We start from the raw sequence: 13,983 nt of genomic DNA, 5'->3' as shown, positions 1-13,983 counted from the left end.
ACATTTCAACACGTTCCACTTTAATTCCCCAAGCATCTGTGGCTTCGTCTAGAGAAGACTGTGAAAAAAATAGCAAATGATTGCATGAGATGATCACATTTATTCAGGAAAAAAACCATGAATTGCACAATTGAATAATTTAATTAAATGGGAAAAGTAGGTCAATTTGTAGAGGATTTTCTATCACATTGCTCTCGATAATGTATTTAGAGAAGTTCAATAGCTTAGGGAAATTATGCAGAGGTATACGTTCGATATGTATTTTATAATTATTAAATTCAATTAAACTTGTCTACTCTGCATTGAAATATCCAAAACAATTCATTTTTTTCGTGAAATTTGTAGTTACCTGCATCGTTCCTGATATTGTCATTCGTTCGCTCAAGATTTCATGTAGATGTCTCGTACCCATGGTGTTCCGGAGAGTTGTTTGAGCTAAGAGCCTTGTAGAATGGTGAGCATTCTCAACATTTGCGATTGATACTGTGGCATTTGAGACTCGATAATAGACAACAGCATCCACAGATACAGTAACACTATCCTTAGTAAGTACCTAAGATTTAAAAAAAAATGATAAAGTTAAAGTATTTTCCGGGTTTATAATAATATTGGGGAAACCATATTTGTTCTAAAATGGGAGCGTGGGATGTTTTAAGTAAGTGATCTTTTTTTTTCAAAACTCATTTGCTAAACGATTAAGAACTTGGAACTAACTAACTGACTTCGTCTAGTTTTTCTTGAGTATGGGATATTTGAAAATATATGGTTCATTTCTCAAGTATTAGTTTATTAACTCAAAATTGTATATTTTCTAAAGTTGAGCATACCCGAAAGTGCACCATCCCCCTCTTTATCAACTTTAATGCAATCAACCGAATACATTCTTAAGTAATTGTATCTCAATTAAATATTATGGCACCGATACACCTTTTAGATTTGGAAAATTTCAAGATCAAAATTCACAGCTCTTTCTTTCTTAAAACTTTAGTTTTCCTACTCTTTTGCACTCTTCTTCTTCCATTGAACATCACACAAAATTAAATTTAGTTCAGCCTAATTTTGAGTCCGGAGGTATTGATTACACTTATGCAAATATTTTGAAAAAAAAGGGATGCTAAATTCGATTTCATGAAATTTTATCGATCTAAAATGTGTGCCGGAGGAAATATAATAAATTGTACTTGAAAGTTTAGTTTTATTTAAAAAAAAAAACACAGAAGGTAGTATCGAGAAAGTTGAGGGAGTTAGAAGTAGTGGGAAGCATTGTAGGTCAGGTTAATGGTCCGTGTATCGACTCATCTCCGAAGACCTCAAATCACTCTTTCAAAGTCTTTGGATTTGTTAGAGTCTAATTTTGGTAACGGCCAGATGAACGGATATACAAATATACAAACACCGCGATATCATTTATCAGAAATCATCATACAAAAGATATGTTGAAAACATTTGTCCCCCGGAGAGTGAATAAGGTCTAAAAGGGTTTAAGCAATAAAAGGTGAGATGCAGAGATAATATATTATCGTTCTACTATAAGAACGAAAGTTATATTCAAAATCTCTATTTATTAACTTTCTTCGCATTATTTTGACAGTTGAAAAATTCTACTGAGAATTTATTAAGAATTATAATAGTATATAAAAAACATAAATCTTATCAATCAAAAATCCGAAGCTAAGAAAAATCCAAGATAAAAATTTAAAGTTGAATTTTTAAAAACTAGGTAGGTAGTCAATTCAATATCGATATTTTACGTAAAAAGGCGTAGCAAAGCGTTCCAGGCTTTGCTGCTAGAGTTCGTGACTTACTCATTATAGGGTGGAATAACCGGCTATCGCCATGTTTAGGAAAAAATTAAATTCATTTAATCATAACTTTTGAATCCTTGTTACAAGATAAGTCAAATTTGACACAAAGTTACTTAGATGTATTGGCTCTAGATACGTGAAAACAATAACCCTAGAACATAACGCTGGACTACTTAAAAAACTGATTTTTATTAATGATGCAAAAATAACCATTTCGTCGCCACTTTTTACCACTTTTCGCCAGTTTTGTAAAATTTGTAACCACTTCTCGCCACCCACTTAAAAAGAACCACACTCGGTTATTTTAGGCAATGCTATGAAAAGAATACATTCACCATTTCTCTTTCCTTGTGATCACTTTATTATTACTCTCTTTAAATGATTTTTCTTCACTTTTATTTGAGAAATCAAATTATGGGGCTTTTGCAGAAAGTAAACAATGCAGATTTGACAACTGAGAATGTACGAAGTGAAGTTAGCGTCGCCTATTGAAAATATATGGCGACAGGTGGTAAAATCAATTCCAGAATATTACCACTTCTCGCCATGCCTTATTTTTATACAAAAATAATATAAAATGAAATATTAATTGACTAAATACAAATTTTATGTATTCCACAAGTGCAATTAAATATTCAATAGACAAATTATTTACCCAAATAGGTATTTTTGGCCTGATGAAAATTTGACGACACTTAGTACATTTGGTAAGAGATGTTGGATTCAATGCACTTGCTTAAAATATTGCTCTAAAAAGTGATCAAAATCGTGAATCCAAAACGAATAATTATTATTTTTCGATTCTATGCGTAGAAGCAGAAACAATACAAAAAAATTGCGACTCATTTATTTCATATATTGCGAAAAATAGCGATTTCAATGTAAGTGGCGAGAAGTGGGGCACTGGCGAGAACTGGTGATTCCACCCTACCTCAAAAGTACTATTGCATAATTTACCGTTTATCGGTTCACAACCGATTTATTGAATAGATTGAATCTCTCAAAAGATCGACCAAAATAGCTTATGAGTAATATAATTGAATGGGAGTAATATAATTGAACAGGGAAAATAAGGAGCATATTAACGGTCCTTGGGTAGACTTATGGGGGGGTCCCGTGAACGTCTCAAATAGCTATCTGTTACCGTTTGGTCTCTAGAGCTGACGGACATAAGCACACACATACAAACAGCGTGACGCGCGCGACTTAATTGCTCAGAAATCGTGTAAAACGCGAAGATTTGTTAAGAAAAGTGCTCTGCGGGGAGTGAAAGGTGGAAATTTTGAAAGGATGAAAAAATCGAAGGATTATATACTGCTCTGCTCTGTCTATGGAGTTCGAGAAGTAAAATAAAGGTAAAGGATATAGGAAAGATTTATGATGTATGTTTACCAAATAAAAATCTCATCAAACTTTTAAAAAATATAAGACATTGGGGTCAAATAGTATAAAGCTATATTTTCTCACCTCCTGTGGTGGTACGTCATACGTTCGTGTCCTCAAGTCAACCCTAGCATAGGCATCGATGCATGGTAGGATGAAAAAGATGCCTGGAAGGAGTGATAATTCAATCACACATATCATATCCGGTATAAACATATTACTCACCTGGCCCTTTAGCCCCACCCTGCATGAGACGTCCCAGGCGAAAAATAACTGCTCTCTCATACTCCTGTACTACCTTGAAGCAAACCAGGAGGCTGAAGGGCATCGTAACAATCACAAGTACCCATGATAAAAGAATTAGGATCCTTCCACAAGTTGAGCCTTCGCCATTACCACCGTCATCTTCAGCTGCAAAGGAATTTTTACAGAGTTATACTTTATGGAAATATCTGTTGGATGGGCATAATTTTCCACTCAACACTTCTCTAACTTGTTGAGGAGGAAAATTTAATTTAATACTTTTCTTGATCTCTTATAAAGGCAAAAAAATACGACAAAACTTCAGTATACAACTCCAAGATTAACAGAGTATTCGCAAGACTTTCTATTAGAAGAGATTTCTTTGAAGGTGGTGGGTGGAAAAGTTGGCAAAGATGTCTGGAAAAATCTTCTTTAGAAACATTTTACTCTATACCTTTTTGATTCTTATGAGAAAATTTTAAGGAAAGTGAACATATGGTGTCTGACTGAGTCCACAGCTGACTTTCTCATGGTATTTGTAATGGTTTTTTTTTTTTGGGGGATTTACATAATGATACTTATTCAAAGATTATTGAAACACATCAATTGAATTCCAATTACTGTTTATCTTTTATCAATTGGAGAAGTTTATTCCTTAAAACTTATTCATTATTTAATGGCCTCTGCACACTAGAAAAATTTATGTGCCTATTGAAGCAAATTGCCTACATGCGTGTGTAGCAAAAAAGTCCCCACTCAAGAATGATATTGCTCAAAAAGTATATTTTATTTAGATAAAAAATATATTTGTCTTTTTTTGTGATCTGTGATATGGATTAAACTTAATTTATCCTTAAATACATGGGGGTACACTCAAGACCGAAGATCGATGTGCCAAACCGTTTAGTGTCTTAGTTGATAGCAGTAAGAGGAAAATCCAAAAATTAAATCTATTTATGAAAATAGATCAAGAAAATTATCCTTAGCTTTTTATCGTGTACAACATACGATTATAAATTTTAAAATATGTCCTATTTTTCTTCTTGTACAATCACCAAAACAGTCATATGTGTTATAGCATAAGTATATAGGATTTGGTCAATTTTTACCATTTTCCGTGTGGGCGACCCTATAATAAAATAATAACTTACGTATTAAATAACGATTTGTCTATCTATACTAAGCGCCTTTTCAGAGCTACAATTTTCCTGCCCACAAAAATGATATTTGCGTGTTTGTTAATTGTATAGCCCGTTTAGCCATATAATCTGAATTTGGGCGTTATATAGATCACTAAAAAATGTTTATTTTGTCGTTTCTATCATATATAAACAAAGCATACAAATCATTTCGGAAATATTTTTTTAATCTTAATTTTTGTTTAATTTTCTAAATGTATTGATGTTTGAAAAAAAAAATTATTTTAATATGTGTGATACATATCTGTTTTTTAACTGAATAAATTCAAATCGATTTAATAAGTTATATTTTGCATAAAATTTAAAAATGATATATTGTTGTTTGATATTATAATGGTTATTAACTGAAAATTGTGCAAGCAATTGAATTAACCCTCTAACGGTATTTTCTTTAATATGCGAAAAAAAAGTTCTAAAACAGTGTTTTCTAGGATAATTATGATCCAATAAAGTCGAAAAAACCATCCATTCTTCATTATCTCTTTTAGTTTAGGCGCTAGGTGAGAAAATATAAAAATTTTTTGAAACCCTTTTTGCTTCTAAAATTCACATTTTTAGTTTTTTCAAATTTTTTAAATAAAATATACAAAGTAGAATGACATATCTTTCAGTAAAAAATAAATTTATTTTAGTCAGATAACTTTAAATCGGTATTTTTCTTGAAATTGGAAATGAGTGTTTTTGCACAAATATTTTTTGTTGCTTTTTCTCTGACCTGTCACACAAAACTGGGAATAGCAACAAAACGAAGAGTCAAAATGAGTTCAAACTTTCAAGAGATGTTTATAAGACTATTACCGAGGACACTATAGCACTTTTAAATAAATAAAACCTTTATTGTCGCTGTAAATGTGATTTTTGTGAAGACCGCCTGAAGGCGGTCTTACCCGTTAGAGGGTTAAATTATTTTGAAAGTTGAGATATTACATACAGAGTATAGGAATCCTTAAATTTAAAATTTCTATAATTTTGAAAATAATTAAATTTGAAGTATAATATTCGCAAGAAAGGTAAAGGGTATAAAGAAGTATCCAAAAACAAACCGAAAGAAAACAATTTTTGTGAATAATCTTGTTCCACTTATTTCTGACAAGTCGATATTAATTTTTTTATTCGGTGTGATTAAAGCTTAATCCAATTCCTTAATGAAACGCGCGGTATTAAGCAAATCCTCTAGTATATGCTTTTTTTAATCTGTACTAACTTTCACATCCCTACGAGATGCACGTTAAATTTTGGAAAATCTCATTTAAACTTCAAGCAATTGAGAAAGAGATTTGGAGGAAATTTTCTTTAATCTTTGTGAAATGGTTCTCTTCCGTGGGAAAAAGGTGTTTCAGAAGAGAAGTGCTTTACAGGAAATTGTTCAATTTACCAGATTTTGTAAGCTCTACATTTGAATAGGTAATGAAGCTTGGGATTAAATTAGCAAGTGAATGAATTTAAAATACAAAATCAATTTATTTATTTACTAATTAAATAAGAATTTTTCGGGGAAAACCCAGGCAGTTCAGATTATAAGCTGCTGGAAAACTGTATGTCAGCCTATGCTCTGATTTTAGAAAATGACACATTGCTGGAAGGCACAGCATTGTTAACATCAATAAAATTATTATCTGAAAATGAATATAGTTTGAATTCCTGAAATTTTCGAATTCACGTCAATTTCATGAATTTTTTAGCTTCTTTAATACCGGGATCTTTTTTTTTTGGGGTGAAAGTACTTTAGCAATTTCTCTTGAATTGGGGTTAATTATTTCGAAACATTTTCCTTTGCAAAAGGTCAAGATCATCAACAATCGTTTGTTGACGTAGAAAGAAAATGGAAACCAAGAGAATGGGCAATAAGTTGAGGGTACAGAGCAACAGAAAGAAATAACATTGTGGTAAAAGAAATATCAAAAATCAATTTTCCATATTCCATTTTGTCTCTTAAGTAATTTTCGAACATCAACAAAAAGGGGCTTTTTTTGTGCCACAAGCGGCTTTATTGGAAGCAAAAGAAGCTACTATACCAAGGCATTTGGAATTAATTCTAAAGACGACCAATTAGGGATTATCGCAATAAAAGTTATTATTAATATACTTTCCACCAACACATTTATGGTATACAGAGAACAATGAATTTTCCGTGAAATCTGAGGCTGACAAGTAAATTGATTTAGTGCTCTTGGCGCGCTTTTGCAGGTGAACGTTTGATTGAAGACATTTTAATTGGATTAATTTGACCAGCAAAAGGGCCATTTATATTAGAATCATTCTGTCATTTTCCGTCACTATTTGTCTCTCCTTGCGGAAATGGGGAATCAACAGTGTTGGTAGGTAATTGATAGACTATATCCATTGGCTTTCAATTCCAAAACACAATTTCATAGGGATAAATTGCTTTTTAATAAAAGCTCTTCTTTCTCATTTCTTTTCCGATTGTTCTTTTGGTTAATTAATTTCATTTTGGGTCTTATTTCAATTTGTTTTTTTTTACGACAAAATAAAAACATAAATCTACTTCCTATTCTCTTATTCTCCTCCTGCGTGATACATATAAATTCCCTAAACAGTCACTTAGAGTTCACATCAGTGATTCAGCGAGTGAACTGATGTTCAATATGATAAGGAATCCATTAGAGAAAATTGAAAATTCAGTTTGGCTGTCAACTAAAAGACGATTTCACCACCTTCCAGGCAGCTTCTCTAACCATTCAGAGATAAACCTATTTCCAACATACCGATCATGGAAATTTTCGCATTTTGGAACCTCTTATCAATATTCTTCAAAGAAATTGTGTTCAAGTCTATCAGTGGCCTTAAAGGTCCTGATATACATAATATGGAACTTTTCTCTAACGACACTTTGATGTATTTGTCTTTGGTTTAGATTCACCTCTACGGTATGAGGGTTTTCTTCTTGAGAACTAGCAAAGTCTCAGTGAATTATCTGTGAGATGCTTCTAAGGGATTTGAAACGTGTTTCTCTATACAAAATCAGCCAATCTCCGCCAAAAAGAGATTTAGTACGTACTTCCCACAATATTTTCCACGTGAGAAAGCTCTTCTCCACGACTGTGTCTTTTCGCGTAAACTTAACGTGACTTCTTCCATTTATGCCCATCTTCTTTTGGGACATTCACATATAAAAACGAAGCCCCTGGGAATGCGAATAAAATCATTTCTACAGGGTGTTCCCTTAAAAACATATACACATCATCCTTCCTGGAAAACATATAATAATTCATAAGAACCAATAAATAACAACATTAATAATTTCTGGTATGAATTTCATCATGAAAGCTAATAAAAGATTTATTCTAGTGTATAGGAAAGAATATTTGAAAATAATTTTGGCATAGGCTATTCCCAGAAAAAAAAATCAAGAAGAAATTTTCTTCAGCATCAGTGTCGCTTTCAAAGAGCTTTCTAGAGAAAACAAGAAAGAAATCAATGAGGCTGACTTGTGAAAAGCTCCTGCTGGCACGAAAATAAAAGGTGAATTTGGGGAATATTATTTTAAACTCATAAAATCCCAGCAATTTTTTTCTTTGATACTCTTTGATTCTTTTTTCTTTTTTGAAACCCTTCGTATTTGTATTCTTTGTTAGAGAAAATGGGGTTCTGTTGAATTATTTCAAATGAAATCTTCTCTATGAACCTGAAATCTCATTTTCTTACCTCATAAAATGAAGAAAAAAAAGTTCTCAGGGGTGTTCATTTATAATTCCAAGACATAAGAAATTGTATATAAAAAGTTTACTATAGAAACTCTGTGAAAATGTTTGTGGGTCCTTTTGTACTCAAAAATCACTCACTTTTAATTATAAGCTCGGTGTTGGCAGAGTTTACATAAAAATCAAAATTCTCATGAGAGCTGTGAGAGCTTTTGCTGGACATATTCACCGTTTTTTTCTGCAAACTTTTACGGAGAAATAATTGTTGATAAATAAAACTTTCATGAAAACCCCTGAAGGTAGTAGCTAAATTGATTGTTAAAGTTTATTTCATCTTGTTCTTTTGTTGCAATTCCAGAGCTTTTGGGTTCCTTTTCCCGACAACATGGAAAACTAGTTTGCGCAGCTAGCAATACATTGTAAAGAGGAACTAATTGATTGATGGAGTCTAAAACGTGATGAATTTACTTATACTTTTAATCAAATTTTGTTTAAAAAAAATAACACATTTTTCTAGATTGTCCTCATTTTCCACCCACGTTAAAAAGATAAGTATACATAATGAGAATAGATTGTTTCAACGGAAAATCACATTATTCTAATGAAAATGATGATTGACAACGAAAAAAGACAAAAAAAAAAGCTCTCACTCCCCGTAAGCAAATGAATGTGATAATTAATGTGATATTTTTAGCTTACAATTGATTTTTTACTGTTTTATCGGAATTGCAGCGGAAAATTGTAACACGAAAGAAATAAATTGTCGATGGACATAATACAAATTCAGTTGAATATTACTTGACAGTACCTCAATTTACTTTTAGAATTTTGATTATATTCTCTATAATCTGGACAACATATTGTTAATAAAATGAATTTTCCAAGAACATATGGTGTCTTAGTAGGGAAGGTTCCATATAAACCGCTTTGCAAGATTTTGTTAGAGAAGTGGTGCATTATTAGCACGTGAAGGGAATCCCAACTGTCGAGGAAATAAACTTTATAAGTGAAAAGCTCGAGGGACTAAAAATTCCAATTTGCTAAAATTTAATATACTTTTGCTATAATCAAATAGAATTACAAGAGACTGTGTTTGCTGAATTTATTCTTGTGAAATTTTTATATCTTTTGTATTAAATTTTATTCGGACAAAAATATGAAAATTCTAGGAATATTTCTTCCACTAGATACGTAAATAGTATGCAGACTTTATGCCATTTCCTACTTTCTGTATGCACTCTAAAAGGGCTTTAATGAATCTTTATTTGAAAAAAGTTTGAAGTCGTTGTCTTAGAAGCCAAATCTAGTTTTTAAATTATTTATCTAAACTAAATTAAACTTATTATAATATGAAATTCAAGTTATAGAAAAAGCAAGCAGTATATAAAAGCACGATCTAACAAAACAAACTGTGCACCGTTCTATCGTACCTACAACAACGATAATGTTATCGTCATCATACAGAATGACATCACTTTCGATCATGCAATATTTTGAGATGACGTCGCACTTTTCTATTGACGATGGTATACTTTTTATATGACGTAACATTCTGGCGCGACGTCACTCACGTGAAGAATATTGAATTAAAATTCCCGTTGCAACCTTACTGCTCGAACTCTACACATCCACACCACAGAGAGAGCAGTATATAGGGGAAAGGCTCATAATTTTGTCCAGTTTCTCATTTTGGACACTTTGAGGATAAAATTGGACACTAAAAATTAATTGATAAAAATGATTGATTTTTATTCAAATATTTGATGAATAATGAATTTTATCTAAATATTTGTTCTTTTTGGAAGATTTTAACACTAAATATGTTAAATTTTGAATATGATTTGAGTTAAAATTGCTTTGTTGAAAATTCAGTGTGAGCAATTGCTTACGAGAAATATGACAGAACTTCGTGTTTACTTCAGTCTTATTTAGTTTTGGTGAAGTACTAATAATGTTTCTTCGCTTTTTTTGAGTGATATTATTGAATATTAATTGAATATTGTGTTGATTCACGTTAGTAGTGATTTGTAAATTTCACCTGAAGTGAGATTTACCTTGTGGATTAGATTTCTCATGTGAAAAATGGAAAACTTTTTAAGACATTTACCAGCGAGGTGATACTCCTTATTTTGGACAGGTGTTTTTCTCACGAAATTTCGTGAAGTTTTAGCTTTTGGGATCACTAGGTTGGACAAATAACTGGAGAAACAAAGGAGCATCATCTCTACGAAAGAGATGTAGCTAGAAATGCCTTGAAAGCTCCCCCCGGAAAGGCCAGGGAATGAGCGAGTCCGCACGTACTTGGAGTACCGAAGTCAACTCACTTTAATGAATGATATGGAAAGTTTCCGGGCTTCTGTGACATTCTACGTTTCCCTTACATGAACAGGAAGAGGACTTGGTAAGATTGGTTCATCAAATGAAGAACAATGGGCATCCTGTTGAGGCGGATTAGCTGTCCAAATTTACAGCCAAATTGTCCAGAGTAATAACCAAGTTGTCCAAAGTAGTAACCAAGTTGTCCAAAATAAGAGTCCAATTCACCTCTATATATCAATTTATTTTTAAACGTATTAAAACTAATTTTAGTAAAAATAGGACGATAAATAGCTTGCTAAATTCCTAAACAATCCTTCTGAAAAGAGAGTAACAAAAAAGCCAATTATTATTGAAAATATCGAACTTCAAACTTGGAACATCGATGCTTATAAGCAGACTGTCCAAAATTATGAGCCCTTACCCTATATGTGAAAGTGATTGAACAGACTTCTGTTCGCTTGATATGAAATCCCAAAAAATATGTGTTTGTGCACAGAGAGCGATAATCAGAACAAGTGATTCCCAACCCAGAAATTTAACCCAAAAAGAGACAGGAAAAAAATTCTGCCTCCACCCAGGCTTGAATTGGGGGATTTCCGCTGTCTACGCGAATGCTCTACCAACCGAGCTATGGGGACACTGGCTTTGATTGCCTTTGCCACTGATCTCAACCAATTGCCATGTGCACTTCAACTCGAAGTCCGTTCAATCACTTCGCGGAAGTGATTTCCAAAATTTCCACCATATATCCACGGAGACTACTCTTCTTAACACATAACTTCCGCGTTTCATACAATTTCTGAAAAATGACACTACGCTGTTTGTCCGTCCGTCTGCCTGTTCGTTACCATGCCTTTAGGCCAAACGATTAAACATGGCCAAAAGACATAGAAAATCTCGATAAGACGACCCGGAGACCACGAACATGCCCTTCATTTTCTTCTCACTCTATTCTACCCCCGCCAAAACCATTTTTTGGATTGCTCGAGAACGCTTCGTAAGATTTTTTTCATTTTTAGATACGTTTTTGAGATTACCCAGAGATTAATTTAGATATGATGCAAAGGCATTTCGAAGTCCAAATTTGTCCTGACTAATAAACTATAAAAACAGAAACCAAGAATAATTTTAAAATAACGATATTAACGGATACTAATCCAAGAACAAGTTTGTAATTTTTCTGGATAATTATGTAAATGTTATCCGATTTTTGTAAAAAAAGAGACTCATCCTCCTCATCCCTCTTTCAAGTATTGTAGTATTATTTGTGACTGAAAGGGTACAATTCAACAGTAAATTGAGATGAACAGAAAGACTTGGTAAATGCCTCCATTGCCTCATGAATTGTGTGTTAGCTGAGATTCTTTACAATCTCAGCTTTTGTAGTCACAGGTAAAATTCGACCTCGTCAGATCGGGCCCAAATTTTGGATTTACACGTTTTGACACTCATATATCACGAATATCATATGCGTCAAAAATCGATTTTCGTGGATGTCCGTCCGTCCGTCCGTAGTATAACCACTTCTAAACGGAAAGAGATATCGACAAGCAGTTTTCGGAAAAGGTTAAATGTCGATAGGCGGCTAGAAGTAGGTGATGTCAGATCCAGCCCCCACCCCCTACTTCCGCCATTTTGAAACACCTTCAAATTTATTTTTCTCAATAACTCAGCCCCTATGACATCGATCGATCTCAAATTTTAGTATGTTATAGCTGGGTCTACGAGCTTTCGATCAATACCGAACTTAAGGTCCCCCGATCCTCCTGACCCGAACTAGAAGGGGTCAAAATTGAATTTTCGAATGGCTATATCTCCGGTTCTACTTATCAAAATTCGAAAAATTTTGGTGTTGAGTACTACAATCATTATGACACTCCAATTTCATCCGATTTAATCGAAAGTCCGATTTTCGATTAATCGATCTCGAATATTTCGAAAAATAGACGATACTTTTTTTTTTAAATTTTAGTATGTTATAACTGAGGTCGAGATCTTTCCAACGGTGGGTCGCACTCCTCCCTCGATGTTCTCTGACCAGAGCTTTAACCGAAAATGTCATGACCGGACTGCATTTTTGGTGTTTCTGAAGCTATTTTGACAAAATTTTAGTATATATTTTATCTGAGGGCAAGAACTTTCTAATAATGGGTCCCATCCGTCTCTACCCCAAGCCACTGTACCCCGACCCTTACTATATCTATATGGACCGGACCCTATCTCTAATGTTTATTCACCGATTTAAATGAACTTTTTTTTCTTTTGTTGGCCTTCCCCACTCAGATTATTTAAAATAGAAAATGTCCAGTGATAAGCCCAGATAAGCTTATGGTAGCTGAGATTTTTTACAGACGACCTCGAAATGCGTGCATCTCGAAGTGCTTGCAACTCGGAATACGTGAAAATTCGATTGTGAGTTGAATTTTGGGGGTAAAGAATCATGTCGAGTAAACTGTTTTTGTCGGTTGAAATGAATAAAATTGGCTCGATGTGATTCTTTACCTCCAAAATTCAACTCATAATAAAATTTTCACGTATTCCGAGTTGCAAGCACTTTGAGATGCACGCATTTCGAGGTCGCCTGTAAAGAATCTCAGCTACCATAAGCTTATCTGGGCTTATTACTGGTCATTTTGAGTTCGAGGGCCTCTTATTTGAGCAGTGTCATCGACATGCGTCGCCATTTGGGACGTAGTGTCACATTACGTGCCTAAACCATTCGAAAAATTACGTTAGAAAATGGGACGAGAGTTACAAAATAAACATTTTGCCATTGTGATTCTTCTTGGAGAAGGAGTGGCGTGGCTTCTGGAATTGATGGGTCACGCATTGTGGTGGAAAAATCACCCAGACAACCCTGATCTCGTATCACTGGGCAATGGGTTTGAACAGATGAATAATTCAGCGGCACGAATGGGATTGCCAAATTGAATCTCGCTCACTCGAATGTCCATCAAGTGGTCGGTTTTATGCCATAAGGGGCTCACGGCTAAAACCAAAATACTTCTTCATAAATATAGGCAAGAAAAAACTGAAATTTCACCGATGAAAGGTTCTTGATATACAAAAAAAAATGATGTGTTAAATTTTAAAGGAGAAGAGCTTGAATAAAAAAAAATAGTATCATAAAACTCTTTTATAAATTTATTGAGAAAATATTTGTATTTTCTCGCTTCAAAATGTGATACAGTAAATTTTCTGGCGTTGAAATATTTATTAATAATAACGAAAATAATAATTTTCTATTCCTTTAAAATGTGATGAATAATTTAGTCTTTATATTAAAATATTATAGATATATTAGATAGATATTATTCATAATAAACTAAACGAACTAAACGAGAAGATACAGTGTTAGCCATAAGTTTCTTG

At 33.2% G+C, this 13,983-nt stretch overlaps 1 protein-coding gene across 3 annotated transcripts in view; it reads right to left on the bottom strand.

The window, feature by feature from the left end:
- Nucleotides 1-13,983, bottom strand: part of LOC129801638 (band 7 protein AGAP004871) — a 51,808-nt gene that overhangs the window by 4,296 nt on the left and 33,529 nt on the right. For all 3 annotated transcript variants that reach the window (XM_055846876.1, XM_055846877.1, XM_055846879.1), the window contains 4 exons: nt 3,414-3,599; nt 3,273-3,355; nt 350-553; nt 3-58 (listed from right to left, as the gene is read on the bottom strand). In XM_055846876.1, coding sequence (XP_055702851.1) covers nt 3-58; nt 350-553; nt 3,273-3,355; nt 3,414-3,599 — 529 coding nt within the window. The remainder of the gene's footprint in view (nt 1-2; nt 59-349; nt 554-3,272; nt 3,356-3,413; nt 3,600-13,983) is intronic.

This window comes from Phlebotomus papatasi, chromosome 2, assembly GCF_024763615.1.
Source record: "Phlebotomus papatasi isolate M1 chromosome 2, Ppap_2.1, whole genome shotgun sequence".
NCBI lineage: Eukaryota > Metazoa > Arthropoda > Insecta > Diptera > Psychodidae > Phlebotomus > Phlebotomus papatasi.
This window is presented reverse-complemented; position numbering and strand designations above follow the sequence as displayed.